This window comes from Geotrypetes seraphini, chromosome 2 (assembly GCF_902459505.1).
Source record: "Geotrypetes seraphini chromosome 2, aGeoSer1.1, whole genome shotgun sequence".
Lineage (NCBI taxonomy): Eukaryota > Metazoa > Chordata > Amphibia > Gymnophiona > Dermophiidae > Geotrypetes > Geotrypetes seraphini.
Genome location: NC_047085.1, coordinates 21,188,978 through 21,205,392, shown reverse-complemented (window position 1 = coordinate 21,205,392; position 16,415 = coordinate 21,188,978). Strand labels below are relative to the sequence as shown.

Here is a 16,415-nt window from a genome sequence, read left to right as displayed (position 1 = left end):
TCCTCGTTTGTTCTGCTGATTCTCCTTGAAGGGTTTTCTTCATTTAGTGGAGTTAGGGATTCTCATCCCTTCTTTCTTTTGATTTTCAAGTACACCGGAGGACTGCATTTTTTTCTGGATCTTAGATCTCTTTTTAGTCGAGAGGTTCGTCAGGACTAGTTTTTCCTTATTCAGACCTCATGGCTCTGCTTCCTGGTTTTCAAGGCAGCCCGCCACATGCTCCAATTCATACGGCTTCCAATCTATACTTTTTAGTTCAACTCAGCCGTTGTCCTTACTAGGTTTCTTCTTTTGATCTGGCCTTTGCTCCCAGATTCTTTATGATGTATCTGATTGTGCTGGCATTATCTATTCGTTTACAGGGCCTTCATGTTTTTCCTTTTCTAAACACTTGGTCTGGATGTTTTTTCTTGGAAAAGGATTCGAGCACCATCTCATTTTCTTTAGGTTTTGAGTTTACGTACCCCGAATTCATGTCTGTGTTTCATTGGGGTACTCCTTGACACCACTCTTATGAGAGCGTTTCTTCTTTAAGATTACTTTCCATCTCTGATCCGTCTGTGTCTTCAGTTGTTTCCTTTTTCTGCCAGACACACGATGGTTCTTCTGAGCAACAGGGCTTCTCCTGTTCCTGTTATACCACAGGTCGGACTACATTTTTGTACTCCTCGGTGGGCTTTTGTTTTCCAGGGGTATCAGGCGAGGGCTCGTCTCTCAAAGCATGTATATCTTTGATCTGCAGTTGCCTCAATAATAGCTGATCTCCTTTTTTTATTTGTCCCCTACTTGCATGGTCATCATGACTGCATCTTTTTCTGCTTGGGGGTTGGGGGGTTACTTAGAACAATCTGCAGTCTCAGGGTCTTTCCACTGCCAAGGAACAGAAATTTCACATCAATTTCCTATTCTTTTGAGTGATGTTTTAGTCCCTTATGGTTTTTCCATAATCTACTCTGCCCTCAAGTCCTCCTCCCTTGCACAGTCAATTCAGTAGTTTTTCGTTACATAAATAAACAAGGAAGATTCGGCTCTCTCCTGTTGTGTTAGGAGGCCCAGCATATATGGACTTTTGCAATCTGCTCTTGCTGCATGTCTGTATTCAAGGGGAACAGAATTCCATAGCAGACAACCTCAGCAGATTTTTTCAACAACTGGACTCTCCACTCTACAGCTCTCCAGTTTTGTCCATTGGCTCCCTACAAGTGGACTTGTTTGTGCCTATTTGCAATCACCAATTGCTCCAGTCTGGCTTCAGACTTTTCTTCCTTCTTTATCTGATAACAGCTGTTTTTCTCCTGGCTTGGAGGGGCATGGTTTCTGTATGCATTTCCTCCACTTCTTCTCTTACTGAGCATTTTATTCAAGCTCAAGAGAGAAGCAGCCACCATGTTTTTCTTTACTTCATGGTGGCCCAGGCAACATGGGTTCTCCCTACTTCTTCTTCAACTCAGTTTTAGGGAGCCCTTATTTCTTCTAATATTTTCTTCTCGGTTCACTCCGACTCAGCAATCTTTGATTCATTCCAATCTGCAATGTTTTTTCTTTGCCAGTTTGGTTTTTCTCAGGCTGTGTCCATTTCATTTACATCTTTCTTAGCCTTTTTGTGATTTCTGGATGTCTCCAGGACACCAGCCACTCAACCATCAAAAGTGGTCTAGGTTTTTTTTCCTGGTGACTTATCTGCATCTTCCACCTTCCTAGACTGTGGAATTGATCTTGGATTATTTTCTTCTTTTGGTTGATTCTAGCCTCGAGTCTATATCTCTCAGACCTTTTCAATTCTATAAGTACAATGCAAAGGAGGGGGTGAGGGGGAGGGATTTTAGAATTTTATCAAATGTTTAGATCAATAGTAAAGAATATTGTATATAATGTTTGTGATTGCATTTTTTTCCCTTTGTCAGTCGAGGGTCAACCTCTTTCTGCTTATCCTCTGGTTTCTAGATTCCTGACAGGGTTTTTTTTTTTAAATTTTATTTTATTCAATTTTTTCTATATTGTTCTCCCAGGGGAGTTCAGAACGGTTTACATGAATTTATTCAGGTACTCAATCATTTTTCCCTGTCTGTCCCGGCAGGCTCACAATCTACCTAATGTACCTGGGGCAATGGGGGAATTAAGTGACTTGCCCAGGGTCACAAGGAGCAGCGTGGGTTTGAACCCACAACCCCAGGGTGCTGAGGCTGTAGCTTTAACCACTGCGCCACACACTCCCAATGTGTGTAACCACACCTCGTATCTAATCTAATCTAAACCTCATATCTTCTCCTATCATTTGGGCTATAGCCTTTTCCACTGGATTTCCAGGTTTATGATGGAATTTTTTTTCCCTGTGCAACCATCTCTACAGTCTCCTCATGTCATTTGTAAGAAACTCAAGATGAGTTTCTTGCCTGGCAAGTGGTTTTTCCTTATTACTCTCACCTCTGTCAGCAGGGCCGGTGAGTTACAAGCATTAATAGCAGATTCATCCTTCACAGTTCTTCATCATGACAAGGTGGTTCTGCGTACATGTCCAAAGTAGAGAATGACATGGGGAAAATAATCTGTCCCTTGTCACCAGACCACCGTCCCCTTTACCGCCTCGTACCCGCAGTATCCATCCTTCCCTCGTGCCACCTCACCGCCCTTCAGCGGCCCGAGAATCTCCTTCCTCCTTACCTTTGCAGCATAAAGAAACTTAAGGGAGGGAAGGCGCACGGTCAACAATTGCGTGCACCGCACCTTCCCTCCAGCCAAATCCATCTCCCTCCCTCCCCCTTACCTTCACTGTAGTGCTGTTGGAGAAATTACAACAATCAATGAGAAACTTTCTAAAATATCAAAATGGTTGCATGACAATAAATTGGCCCTCAACACATCCAAAACTGAGATTATGCTCTTTCCGTGTATGGAGGGTCAGAAAATAGGAGCAAATCTAACCATAAATACAATTAACCTTAAAGTAGTTACTAAGGTAAAGATTCTCAGGGTCATATTAGACCAAAAGCTCAACTACCACGATCAAATTAGTTCACTGGTAAGAACTTGTTTAGATCACTGTCCGCGTTTCTCGATAAATCATCACTAAACATCTTAATACATTCCCTAGTCATTTTTAAAATTGACTATTGCAACACCCTATACAAAGGGACTACCTTAAAAGAAATACGTAGACTACAAATTCTCCAAAACACCGCAATAAAAATTATCATGAAAAGAAAAAAATTTGATTATGTAACTCCACTGTTAAAGGAAAATCACTGGTTACCGGTAAACCATAGAATTACTTACAAAATAGCCTTACTCACACATAAAATATTAGTAAATAAAGCCCCAGCATTTTTAGAAAGATTTCTAATACCATACACCCCTGTAAAATCTCTAAGATCAGAAGAAAAATCTCTGTTAGTATTCCCTCATTAAAAATCATTTATTCAAGGAGGGATTTGATCTTTTCTGTTACAGCTCCTCAAATTTGGAACTTGCTTCCTTTCAACATAAGAGAAGAAAAATTACTTAACAAGTTCAAAGGCCTACTAAAAAGTTGCCTGTTTAAGGACGCCTTTAACTGACCCATTTAAAATCATATGACCTCATTCTGGAATATATCTGGACAAGGAACACTGCTAAGTAGAAATTAAGTGGGTAACGTTCCCTAACCTTTTGTCTCTTTACCCATCCTTTTTCATTTATTTTGGAATTATATTTACTCCAATTTTTTTTTTTTTAACCCCCCCCTCAACTGCATCTTTGTCATAATTGTTTTTAGTGTCCTGTTTGTTGGATTTTTAATTTTTAATCTTTGTAAATCGCATTGGATTTGGATATTGCGATCATATCAAGTATTTTAAATAAACTTGAATAAACTTGAAGCTTTAGAAATTAAACTGATGCCGGAGAAGCCTGCCTGTGCCGCCCTGCAATTGTGTGTGTGTGGGCGGAAGCTTCTCTGACAATTGTCATTCTATAAACACAAATAAAACAGAGCAAGGTTCAACAAAACCCATCTCCCCTCCCTTTCACAAATATCCCCTTCAGTATTGTGAAAACTGAACAAACCAAATTACTACAGAATGCTACATAGAAAAATCAAGCTAACAGAATACTTTAGTCACACATGGCAAGAATAATGTTAGGGGAGTGCAACTAGGGCAACTGCCCCCTGGTCAAAGAGAGAGCCCTAAGCCAGCTGGAAGCTAAAGAAGCACAGACTAGTCTTTGTGGTCCCCAGTTATGTCTAATGCCAGCTTTAGCAGGATACATATTTCAAATCTGAAATATTCTAATCACAAAATATAAAATTTTATTTTATTCTTTTTGTTGTCTGGTAATTTTATTCTTCAAATCACATTGGTCTCAGGCTTTGGTTTTAGGTTCCTTCTGTCTTCATCGTGGCATGGCTGGCTCCTGAAGGTAAAATAGGCGCAAGAGGAGCTGGGGAGAAGATGCTGAATCTGACATGGGCACAATTTTTTTTTTTTACCACAGGAGTAAGACTTTTCACCGCTCCCATGGGAGCAGTAAAAGATCTTGTCCCCATTCCCACGTGGCGGTGAAAGGTCTTGTCCCCATTGCTACGGTAAACCAGTTGCAAATGTCTCCATTCCTGCGGATTTACTGTGGTGACCTGCGGTAAACAGTCCCCGTGTCATTCTCTAATCCAAAGTCTCTTCTACAAATTGTCACACTTCATCTCACTCAATCTCTTTTTCTGCCTGTGTTTTTTTCCTACACCTCGTTCTCCTACGGAAGAACTTGCTTTGTATACTTTGGAATGTAAGGGGGTTTTTGACCTTCTAAATTCATTGGTCAAAAGCCGCAGCGATTTTCTCCCTAACTTTTCATTTCTTTTGATCCAACCACGTTATGGTGTCCTAGATTTGAGAACGATTTTCAACTGGCTGATTGCCTGCATCTCGTTCTGCTATACTCAGACTGGACTGGCACGGGGAAATCGTGTCACGGTCCACAGTGTTCGAGTTCTGGCAGCTTTTGTTGTTTTCCTTACAGCTACATCATTGAGGAACTCTTTACAGCTGCCACCTGATCCTCAGTTCATTCCTTCACTTCTCACTATTGTCTGGATTTTTTTTGCCAGACGGGATGGGCACTTTGGCCACTCTGTATTTCAAATTACATTCCCACCATCCCATCTATGTTAGCTTGTAGTTTACCCATCAGTGAGAATATGCTGCCTGCTTGTCCTGGGATAAAGCACAGTTACTTACCGTAACAGGTGTTATCCAGGGACAGAAGGCAGATATTCTCACAACCCACCTACCTCCCCGGGTTGGCTTCTTAGCTGGTGTATCTTAACTGAAGGACCTTGCACCCTCATTGGGCGGGAAGGCACAGTTCGGGCTATCGCAAACTTTTAAATTCTAAAAGTTGTCCATACCGGGGCTCCGTCGGTGACATCACCATCAGTGACCTTCTTTAAAGACAACAGTTCATCAGTCATATGAATGAACTCAGCCATTTCCCCTTCAAAGTTCTGTCCTGTCTCATAAACCTGGATAGATATGAACTGAGGAGCTATAACAGCAGAAACATTCCATACATAAGTAATAGATTTATGATGGCAGATAAGGATCTTGACTTTTATCTGGTTTGCCCAGTTTACAGTGTAAAGTTTGTTTCACTTGGTGCCTCATTTGACTCCTTGTGTAAACACTGAACTGTTGTCTGCAGAGATCAGCAACTTTTGCTTTACTGGCTTCAAGAACTCACAAATCTTAGAAGCCATACATTATTGAAGTGAGTCATTAAATATGTACAGCTGATAGACTGAGCTGTTAAACTGGATAAGAGATGAAATTAAATAGCATCCCTTTCATGTTTGATGTGTCAGTATAAAATTAAGCTGATAATTTTATATATAGTATTTAAGACAGACTTACATGTGAACTCGGTTTAGCTACTCAAACTGCTGTAACACCATCTGACAACTTTTATTTAAAAACTCTAGAGTTATCTAATAGCAAAATTTGTTTTTTTGTCTTTCAGGCCTGGGAGGAGCAGTTGGCTATATGCTTGGTGGATTGGATTGGACTCACACTTTCCTTGGGAGTCTATTTAAATCGCAAGAGCAAGTCCTTTTCTTTTTTGCAGCCATCATTTTCACGGTATCTGTTGGCCTTCACCTTTTTAGCATTGATGAGGAGCAATATAACCCTCAACAAGATAGAATGGATGATGAAGCAGATACTGTTTCTAGCGTCAAGTGCAGTGGGAGCTTGCCACCAGTTTCACGACTAAATGTTATTAATGAAGAGGAGCCCTATTCAAGCTTTCCAGATGAGGTGCAGTCTGAAAATGACCTTAGTATGGATTTTCTTGATGTGGATATTGTCAGAAGCAAAAGTGATTCTGTTTTGCACATGCCCGATGCTACTCTAGATTTTGAATCTGAGCTGCTTTTTCTAAATGACATTGAACCATCAATTTTCCAGGACTCATCGTACCCAAATATCCCTCGTAGTACCAGCCAGGAACTTATCAAATCCAAATTTATCAGACTATCTACCTTCCTCAGGGAAGGCGAAAGAGAAGAGGAGATGTTGCTCGATAATCACATGAATGAAGCCAAAATTCCAAATGGCAATGGTTTATTACCAAGAGATCATATTAATGGACACGCTAGAATTGGCATGAAGCAATCTAGTACTTCAAACTCCATGCGCAGGAGAAGACACATGTTCTACCGTCAACCATCTTACACCTTCTCATACTATGGCAAAATAGGCTCTCACTGTTATCGTTACAGACGGGCTAATGCTATTCTCCTGATCAAGTCCTCTCGTAGTATGAATGATATCTATGACATGCAAAAGATGCAGCAGCGCCAGAGGCAGAGGCACAGAAACCAGAGTGGTAACACTAATTCGAGTGGGGACACGGAGAGTGAGGAAGGGGAAACCGAAACCACTGTCAAACTTCTTTGGCTTTCCATGTTGAAGATGCCCAAGGAGCTAATGAGGCTTTGCATATGCCATCTCTTAACTTGGTTTTCAATCATTGCTGAAGCAGTGTTTTATACAGACTTTATGGGGCAGGTCATCTTTGAAGGAGATCCTAAGGTAAGCTAATGGCTTAGAAAAGGCTGTGCTATTTAATTACTACTACTACTGCCAGACAGACAAATGCACTGTACATTACATTAACTATGTAAGAGACAATCCCTGCTCGACAGAGCTTGCAATCTAATTGGAGAAGCAGGACAATTGGGGTAGGGAATTAGAGGGAGTGACAAAATAGACATGGGTACTTTTTACAAGTGGGTCGGAGTTTAGGAGTTAAAAAAGCTTCAAGGTGAGATTTTAGCCTGGATTTTACTGCCAGAGATGAGCTAAACATATTGACTTAAGTAGTTTGTTACAGGCATATGGTACAGCAAGATAGAAGGGACGGAGTCTGGAGTCAGAGAGATACCTCTACCTGATGAACAGAGTTCCTGGGGAGGAATGTAGAGAGAGAAGAGGAGAGATACCAAGGAGCTATAGAGTGAACATACTTTGGTAGTCAGTAAGAGGAGCTTGAACTATATGCGGAAGTGGATAGGGAGCCAGTGGAGTGACTTGAGAGGGGTAACTAAATGTTTTACCATGCTGAAACATTTTGCTTTTCTACACAGGCCCCTTCCAATTCTACTGAGTTACAAAACTACAATGCTGGAGTTCAGATGGGGTGCTGGGGGTTAGTTATTTATGCTGCTACGGCTGCTGTTTGTTCAGGTAAGATGTTTGTGCATATAGTTGGTGACTCTGACTTGTGGCTTGTTCTCATTTTCTGCCTAACCGTAGAGTCATGGATTTAGGATTAGATGTAAAGATCCAATAAAAAGCAGAATAAAATTTTTAAAAAAAGACCTTTCCAAATCCATTGCAATCTGTTCTCAAGCGTTTAGACTTCCTTGTATGGAGTATATAAGTAGTAACTTTGAATCATAGCCCAGGTTTTCTTTACTACTGCCGACTGCTGTTTCAGGAGCTTGGAAAAAAATATGGGAAAGCATCAGGGTTCAAAGTGAATTATTCTAAAATGGAAGCTTTAAATATTATCCTGATAGAAGCCATAGAGGGAGCATTCCCTTGCAAATGGCTGAGACAGAGCGCCTCATCTACACGTTGACTGCTTGTAGCTCCGTCTGCCTCTTCCCGTCGGCCCTAGGTACCGGCAAGATCTCTGAGAACGCTACCCTCAGTGTTCTGGTCTTCAGCTTCCTTCCTAGCATCCGGAACTGGTCCTTTAGTGCTTCCCTACTGTAGTTCCTGTTGCTCATGTTGTTTGTCCCCACGTGGATCACCACCACTGTATCTCCCCCTTCCACGCTGTCAATGATCCTGTCGATGCGGCTCACTATATCTTCTACCTTGGCTCCTGGTAGGCAGGCCACCAGCCGATCCTTTCGTCCTCCCGCTATGTGGCTGCCGACTTGTCTGATGATGGAGTCCCCCCGACGATTACTGTCCTCTATCTTCTCTTGTCTCTCTAGCCTCAGGTCCGTGTCCCCAATGTATGTCCATCTCTCCAGCCATAGATATGTGTCCTCTGTGCACTTCCATCTTCCCTCATCCTGGCACTGGCTTGCACCAAATTCATCTTCCTGTGGGTTCCCTCTGCTGTTTCCAGGTCTCACTGCTGTGTCGCCTATTCCTTCCTTGTGGTTATCCTCCAGGTGGTCCTCACTCACTGTAGGGGTATCTTGGGAGTTCCACTGTTGTTGGTGATTTTCCACTGCCTCCCTGTATGGCTCCTCGACGAACTTCTCTAACTCCCTGACTTCTTCCTCAATGGTTTCCTCTGTCATGAAGTTTTCTGCCTCTCTATCCTCCTCCTCCACTGCTTGAAGTGCTTCTAGTTCCAGTATTCTGCTCTTCAGGAGTCTGACTTGTTTCTTCAGGCCCTCCAGTTCCTTGCATCGACTGCATACATAAGATCGCCTCCCAGAGAGAAGGTAGTCATATATATGGCAAATGATGCAGAAAACTGGGTAGCTCAACATCCTGCTTGTCTGCTGCTTCCATTGCTGTCTGCTTGCCAGTCTGCCGTCTGAAGTAGCTTCTCCTTGTGTAGGAATCTGTGGTAGTGTCCTTGGTGTTACTGTGAAGTCCTCTCCTGATTTTAAACCTTGTCGATTGTGTGTGTGTGTCCTCTGTGTCTGCTGCGATTGCCTTCTAATACTACTGTATTTATCTATCTACTGCTTGTCTGTCCTGTTGCCCTTGTGGTATTTGCCTGTGTAGGTGTCCTTCCCTAGTGTTCCCTCTTTGCAGTGACTCTGCCCTTCACACGCCTAACGGCTGATCATAAAAAATCCGAAAGAATCCAACAAACTGACATTAAACTACAGACCTATTGCAAGCATCCCATTATTTGTAAAGCTGATGGAAGGCCTAGTTAACCAGAACTTAGTAATGTATTTGTACAACTTCAGCATACTGCAAGAGAATCAGTCAGGTTTCCGCTCAGGTTTTAGCACTGAAACAGTTATAGCCTCACTACTAGATCTCCTCCATAATTTATTCAGCCAAGGTTCTAGTGCACTAGTCCTACAACTAGATCTAAGTAGTGCCTTTGACTTAGTCGATCACGACATTCTAATTGACTGTTTGGAGTCAATCAGTCTTTCTGGCAAAGTGTTAAATTGGTTCCAGGGTTTTCTGAGTAATCGATCTTACCAAGTCCACAGTGATAATAAACAATCCTGCAGTTGGACAAATACTTGCAGAGTTCCGCAGGGTTCCCCTCTATCTCCTACCCTGTTTAACATCTACCTTGCCCCTCTGGGGAATCTATTGCAAAGCTTAAAAATCAAATTCTATATCTACGCAGATGACATCACCATAGTTCTTCCCCTCATAAACCTAACCTCCGAGACAAAGAATCACCTGGCATTCGTCCTAAAACAAATCGAATTATGGATGACAGAATTCAAACTGAAACTTAACTCAGATAAAACCAAATTTTTTCTGGCGAGCCCAAACAATAAAATCAAAGATTCAATAATTTCCTTGAATGGACAGGACTTCCCTATTGTCGATTTCCATAAAAATTCTGGGAGTGACTCTCGACCGATACCTTACTTTAGATGCTCACACAGACTTATTGACTAGAAAATGCTTCTCAACATTATGGAAACTAAGAACTAGAGAATGACACGGGGAAAAAATCTGTCTCTGGCCCACCATCCTCTGCACCGCCCCATCACCATCACCGCCGTTCCCTTCACCGCCCCGTCACCGTCACCGCCATCCCTTTCACCGCCCCGTCACCGCCACTGCCATCCCATTCATAAGAACATAAGAACTGCCATCTCCGGATCAGACCTTCGGTCCATCAAGTCCGGCGATCCGCACACGCGGAGGCTCTGCCAGGTGTACACCTGGCGTAATTTATAGTCCAAAAAATAGCAAGAGGAATATAATAAAAGTTCACAAAAATTATTCCAATTTATGTCCACTACTGTAGAGGAATGAAGCACAAGATAGGATATATATTTTTAAATGGAGAAAAGACCTCAGTTTCTTCCAGGAAAAGACAACATTCACCTGGAGGATCTCTATGTCTGCCGTATACAACTTAAAGCAGCATAGGAAAAAACATCCCTGGTCAAAAACTCCATTAGCAAATAATATCTGAAAAAACTGTTAACATACAGTCCAGAATATCACAGATCACTTATCTTTTAGATTCATTGTCCTCCAGGTGGAAATAGAATCAAAACAGTTCAATCAAAGTCCCCACATTGACTTTCTTCCAAACGTGGGAACAGATATTGTTGAGACTCCCGACAGGCCCTGTTTCGCTATGAAAAAACGCTGCATCAGGGGAGGTCTACTGAAATTTTGAGCTACCGCTTCACAGATTCTTTTAAGAGAATCTGTGAAGCGGTAGCTCAAAATTTCAGTAGACCTCCCCTGATGCAGCGTTTTTTCATAGCGAAACAGGGCCTGTCGGGAGTCTCAACAATATCTGTTCCCACGTTTGGAAGAAAGTCAATGTGGGGACTTTGATTGAACTGTTTTGATTCTATTTCCACCTGGAGGACAATGAATCTAAAAGATAAGTGATCTGTGATATTCTGGACTGTATGTTAACAGTTTTTTCAGATATTATTTGCTAATGGAGTTTTTGACCAGGGATGTTTTTTCCTATGCTGCTTTAAGTTGTATACGGCAGACATAGAGATCCTCCAGGTGAATGTTGTCTTTCCCTGGAAGAAACTGAGGTCTTTTCTCCATTTAAAAATATATATCCTATCTTGTAATTTATAGTCCACCATATCTTTATATGCCTCTCTTAAGGAGATATGCATCTAGTTTGCTCTTGAAGCCTAGGACGGTCGATTCCGCAATAATCTCCTCTGGGAGGGCATTCCAGGTGTCAACCACTCTCTGAGTGAAGCAGAACTTCCTGACATTAGTCCTGAACCTGTCCCCCCTTAGCTTCATTACATGTTCTCTAGTCCGTGTCAAATTGGACAATGTAAATAATCTCTGCTCTATTTTGTCGATTCCTTTCAGTATTTTGAAGGTCTCGATCATATCCCCACGCAGTCTCCTTTTCTCAAGGGAGAACAATCCTAGTGTTATAAGTCTATCCTCGTATTCCAGTTTCTCCATACCCTTCACCAGTTTTGTTGCTCGTCTCTGCACCCTCTCCAGCAGTTTTATATCCTTCTTTAGGTAGGGAGACCAATGTTGGACGCAGTATTCCAAGTCTGACCATTGCCCTATAAAGCGGCATTATAACTTTCTCTGATCTACTCGAGATTCCTTTCTTTATCATGCCCAACATTCTATTTGCCTTCTTTGCCGCTGCCGCGCATTGTGCCGACGGCTTCAAGGTCCTGTCTATCAGTACACCCAGGTCCTTTTCTTGTTCACTCTTCCCCAGAGTTGCACCTGACATTGTATACTCGTATTCCTTATTCTTATTGCCTAAATGCATTACCTTGCATTTCTCCACATTGAACTTCATCTGCCATTTCTCCGCCCATGTTTCTAACCGACACAAGTCGCTCTGGAGTTCCTCTCTATCCTCCTGCGATCTGATTGCCCGGCATAGTTTTGTATCGTCTGCAAACTTGATGATCTCACTGGATGTTCCTTCCTCCAGGTCATTGATATAAATATTAAAAAGGATCGGCCCAAGTACCGAGCCCTGGGGTACACCACTAGTCACTTTCTCCCAGTCGGAGAACTTCCCATTTATGCCCACTCTCTGCTTTCGGTTTTCCAGCCATTTGCCTATCCATCTTTGTATATCTCCCTCTATGCCATGGCTTTGTAGTTTCCTGAGAAGTCTTTCGTGTGGAACTTTGTCGAACGCTTTCTGGAAGTCCAAGTATATTATGTCCACCGGCTTCCCACTATCAATTTGCTCGTTCACGGTCTCAAAAAATTGGAGTAAATTCGTCAAACATGATTTCCCTTTCCTGAATCCATGTTGACTGGGTTTCATCAAGTCGTGTGCGTCCAAGTGCCGGACTATGCTATCTTTGATCAGTGCATCAACCATCTTGCCGGGGACAGACGTAAGACTCACAGGCCTATAGTTGCCCGGTTCCCCTCTCGATCCTTTTTTGAAAATTGGCGTGACGTTCGCTATCCTCCAGTCGTCCGGTATCTGTCCAGTTCTGATTGTCAGGTTTGCAAGTTTTTGCAATAACTCTCTGATTTCAACCTTCAATTCCTTTAAGACTCTCGGGTGAATTCCATCCGGTCCAGGGGATTTGTCACTTTTAAGTTTGTCGATCTGATAGTATATCTGGTCTAAGTCCACTTCAACTGTGGTGAGGCTGTCTTCTATTTCTCCTGCAAACACTTTCTCCGCTTCAGGTATTGTTGAGGTGTCCTCCTTTGTAAAGACGGATGCAAAGAAGGAATTTAGTTTGTCTGCGATTTGTTTCTTCCTTGATGTACCCTTTTCTTCCCTGGTCGTCCAGGGGTCCCACTGCCTCTTTTGCAGGTTTTTTCCCTTTCACGTATCTAAAGAAGGGCTTGAAGTTTTTGGCCTCCTGGGCTATTTTTTCCTCATATTCCTGTTTTGCATCCCTCACCGCCTTGTGACATTTCTTCTGATCATCTTTATGTTTGTTCCAGGTTTCGGTTGTCTTTATGCATTTCCATTTTTTGAAAGAGTCCTTCTTTTCTTTTATGGCTTCCTTCACCTGTATGGTAAGCCATGCCGGTTCTCTTTTGCTCTTTGTTCTCCGATCTTTGGAAATCCTCGGAATGTAGAGATCTTGTGCTTCTGTGATAGTATTTTTCAGTAGGGACCATGCCTGATCTACTGTTTCAAGTTTGTCCACCATCTTCTCGAGTCGTTTTTCTACCATGGCTCTCATGCGATCGTATTTACCCTTTTTAAAGTTTAAGGTGGTGGTTAAGGTTTTGGCATGTTTCCCCGATGTCAAGTTTAAAGTTGATTACATTGTGATCACTCGTTCCCAGTGGAACCATGACTTCCACTTCTGTTATCGGTCCCGTGAGGCCATTTAGGACCAAGTCCAAGGTGGCGTTGCCTCTTGTCGGCTCTTTTACCATTTGTTCCAGGAAGCAATCCCCTAGCACCTCCAGGAACTTGGCCTCCTTGCCGCAGTTGGAGGTTGCTAGTTTCCAGTCTATCCCTGGGAAATTGAAGTCTCCCAATATAATTACATTGCCTGTCTTATATTCTTGTTTGATTTCCTCCATCATTTCTGAGTCAGTTTCCTCCGCCTGTCCTGGGGGACGATAGTAAAGGCCAATTTTCGTGTCTGCTCCATATTTACCAGGAATTTTTGATCCAGAGTGACTCAAGCTTCTCTTTCATTTCTGTTGTAACCATTTCAACAGAATCTATTCCCTCCTTAACATATAGAGCAATACCTCCACCTTTCTGCCCTACTCGATCTCTTCTATACAGTTTGTATCCCTGTAGTACTGTGTCCCATTTGTTTTCTTCATTCCACCATGTTTCTGTTATGCCAATGATATCCAATATGTCATGTCTCGCTATTGTCTCTAGTTCCCCCATTTTGTTACCTAGCATTCGTATACATACATCTAAGTTCCCTTCGTGTTACCTTTTTGGACCTTCTACTCTTGGCCGTCCCTATAGTTTCAATTACGGTATCCTTTACTGCTCCTGTGTTATCACCCTTGTTTGCTGTGTGGTCATCCCCTCCTGTGTCTGAGTTGTCCCTTCCTGCTTTTTCTCCCTTATTGGCTGTGAGGTCGTCTTCTCTTGTGTAGGAGTAGTAGTCCTTGGCTTCTTCGTCGGGGCATCCTGCTATCCGTGCCATCGACCGGTGGTCAACTGTCGGCTTTCCCCTATCTTTCAGTTTAAAGCCTTCTCGATTGCCTTCTTCATGTTGCCTGCCAAAACTCTTGCTCCTTCCTTGTTGAGGTGTAGTCCGTCCCTTCTGTAGTACTTGCTTTTTCCCCAGAACGCCGTCCAGTTGCGCACTAAGTCGAAGCCTTCTTCTTCGCACCATCGTCTCATCCAGGCGTTGATTACTTGCAATTCCCCTTGTCTCTTTCCATCCGCTCTTGGTACTGGGAGGATCTCAGAGAAGGCCCGTCCCGTCACCGTCCCCGCAGCATCCATATAAGCCTCAGTACTGCGAAACACCATGAAGACAAAAGAGAGTTCTGCCACTACTACTACTGCACTGAGAATCTGTTTCAGTGCCTCTGCTCTGTAGTAAAAACCGAACATAAAATAAATCAATTAACTTGTCCTCCCATTCAATGACGTGTCCCCCCATGTTCACCTATAGCTCGAATCAGGTCAATTGTGCACACTAAAAATGCAGGAGGATCTGGAACGTGAGCGCAGGCAGGCAGTGATACAAAAACAGCAGACACCCGACCGACTGCAGTGTTCCGCCATCTCCCTCCCTCCATCTCACCTTAGATGTAGAGTATGCCGGCTTTCTTTTTCACCCAGCCGCATGTGCGGGTGTTCATTTGTTCAATATTCTCCTCTGATGCAACCGGAAACAGGAAGTTGCAAGAGAGGAGAAGATTGATCAATGCAAGCGCGGCTTGGCGAAAAAGAAAGCCGGCATTCTCTACATCAGTGGTTTTCAACCTTTTTACACCCGTGGACTGGCAGAAATAAAATAATTATTTTGTGGACCGGCAAACTACTAGGACTAAAATTTTAAAACCCCGTTTCTGCCCCATCTCCGCAAGCTCGGTCACCTCAGTAACTATAGAAAAATAGACAAATATAGACAGCAGATATAAATTCCCAAAACTGACACATTTTGATCACTAAATTGAAAATAAAATCATTTTCCTACCTTTGCTGTCTGGTGATTGATTTCATGAGTCTCTGGTTGCGTTTCCTTCTGTCTGTGTATCCTTGCTTTCATTTCTTTCTTTCTGCACTCAGGCCCAAGAATTGTCCCTTTCTATTCCCTCCCTATTTCCTTCCTATGTCCTTAGTGCCCCCGGTGCCTCCTTACCATGTCTTTAGTGCCCCCGGTGCCTCCTTCCCATGTCCTTAGTGCCTTGCTGTCTTTAGTGCCCCCAGTGCCTCCTTCCCATGTCTTTAGTGCCCCTGTGCTTCCTTCCCATGTCTTTAGTGCCCCCAGTGCCTCTTTCCCATGTCTTTAGTGCCCCCAGTGCCTCTTTCCCATGTCTTTAGTGCCCCCAGTGCCTCCTTCCCATGTCCCTCTCACTGCTTTCCACACTTTGTCCCACCCCCACCCCCGAAGCTTGCCTGCCTGCCTGCCTGTGCCTGTCTACCTTTCTCCCTCCCTATCCAAAGCCAGCCTGCTGCCTCCCTGCCGCTCAAAAAAAAAAAAAGCCTCCGTCCTTTTCCCCTTCTCTTACCGCCATGCTGCAGCTGCTAAAGCCGGAAGTCTTCTTTCCGACTCAATTCTGAAGTCGGAGAGGACGTTCTGGGCCAGCCAGGCAGCGATTGGCTGGCCCAAAACGTCCTCTCCGACGTCAGAATTGACGTTGGATAGATTTCCTTTCGCTTTAGTAGCTGCAGCATGGCGTTAGGAGCAGGAGAAAAGGAGAGGCGCTTTTTTTTTTTCTTTCTTCGCGCGGACCGGCAGAAATTCAACCAGCGGTGCTCTTCCAATTCAAAGATGAGGTGGAGGGAGGGAGATGGCGGGGACCGCGCGATCTTGATTGCCTCACTGCGGGGACAAGTCCATTCACCGCTCCACGGGGCGGTGAATGGCTTTGTCCCCGTCCCGCAGAGGCCACTAATTTTTCTTCCCCGTTTTGGCAGGTTACCCGCGGCTAAATGCCACCGTGTCATTCTCTACCAAGAACCATCAAAAAATACTCTGATGCAGCATTATTCCGTTACTGGTGCAATCTTCTATTCTAAGCATGCTGGACTATTGTAACATTATTAATCTGGGATCTTTTAAGAAAACCCTTTGAAGACTCCGAATCATTCAAAATTCGGCAGTACGTCTT

The 16,415-nt window shown here is 43.3% G+C and overlaps 1 protein-coding gene across 1 annotated transcript in view; it reads left to right on the top strand.

The window, feature by feature from the left end:
- SLC45A4 (solute carrier family 45 member 4) overlaps nt 1–16,415 on the top strand; it is a 182,013-nt gene that overhangs the window by 147,524 nt on the left and 18,074 nt on the right. Inside the window, exons 5-6 of the mRNA XM_033933011.1 lie at nt 5,989–7,061; nt 7,616–7,715. Coding sequence (XP_033788902.1) covers nt 5,989–7,061; nt 7,616–7,715 — 1,173 coding nt within the window. The remainder of the gene's footprint in view (nt 1–5,988; nt 7,062–7,615; nt 7,716–16,415) is intronic.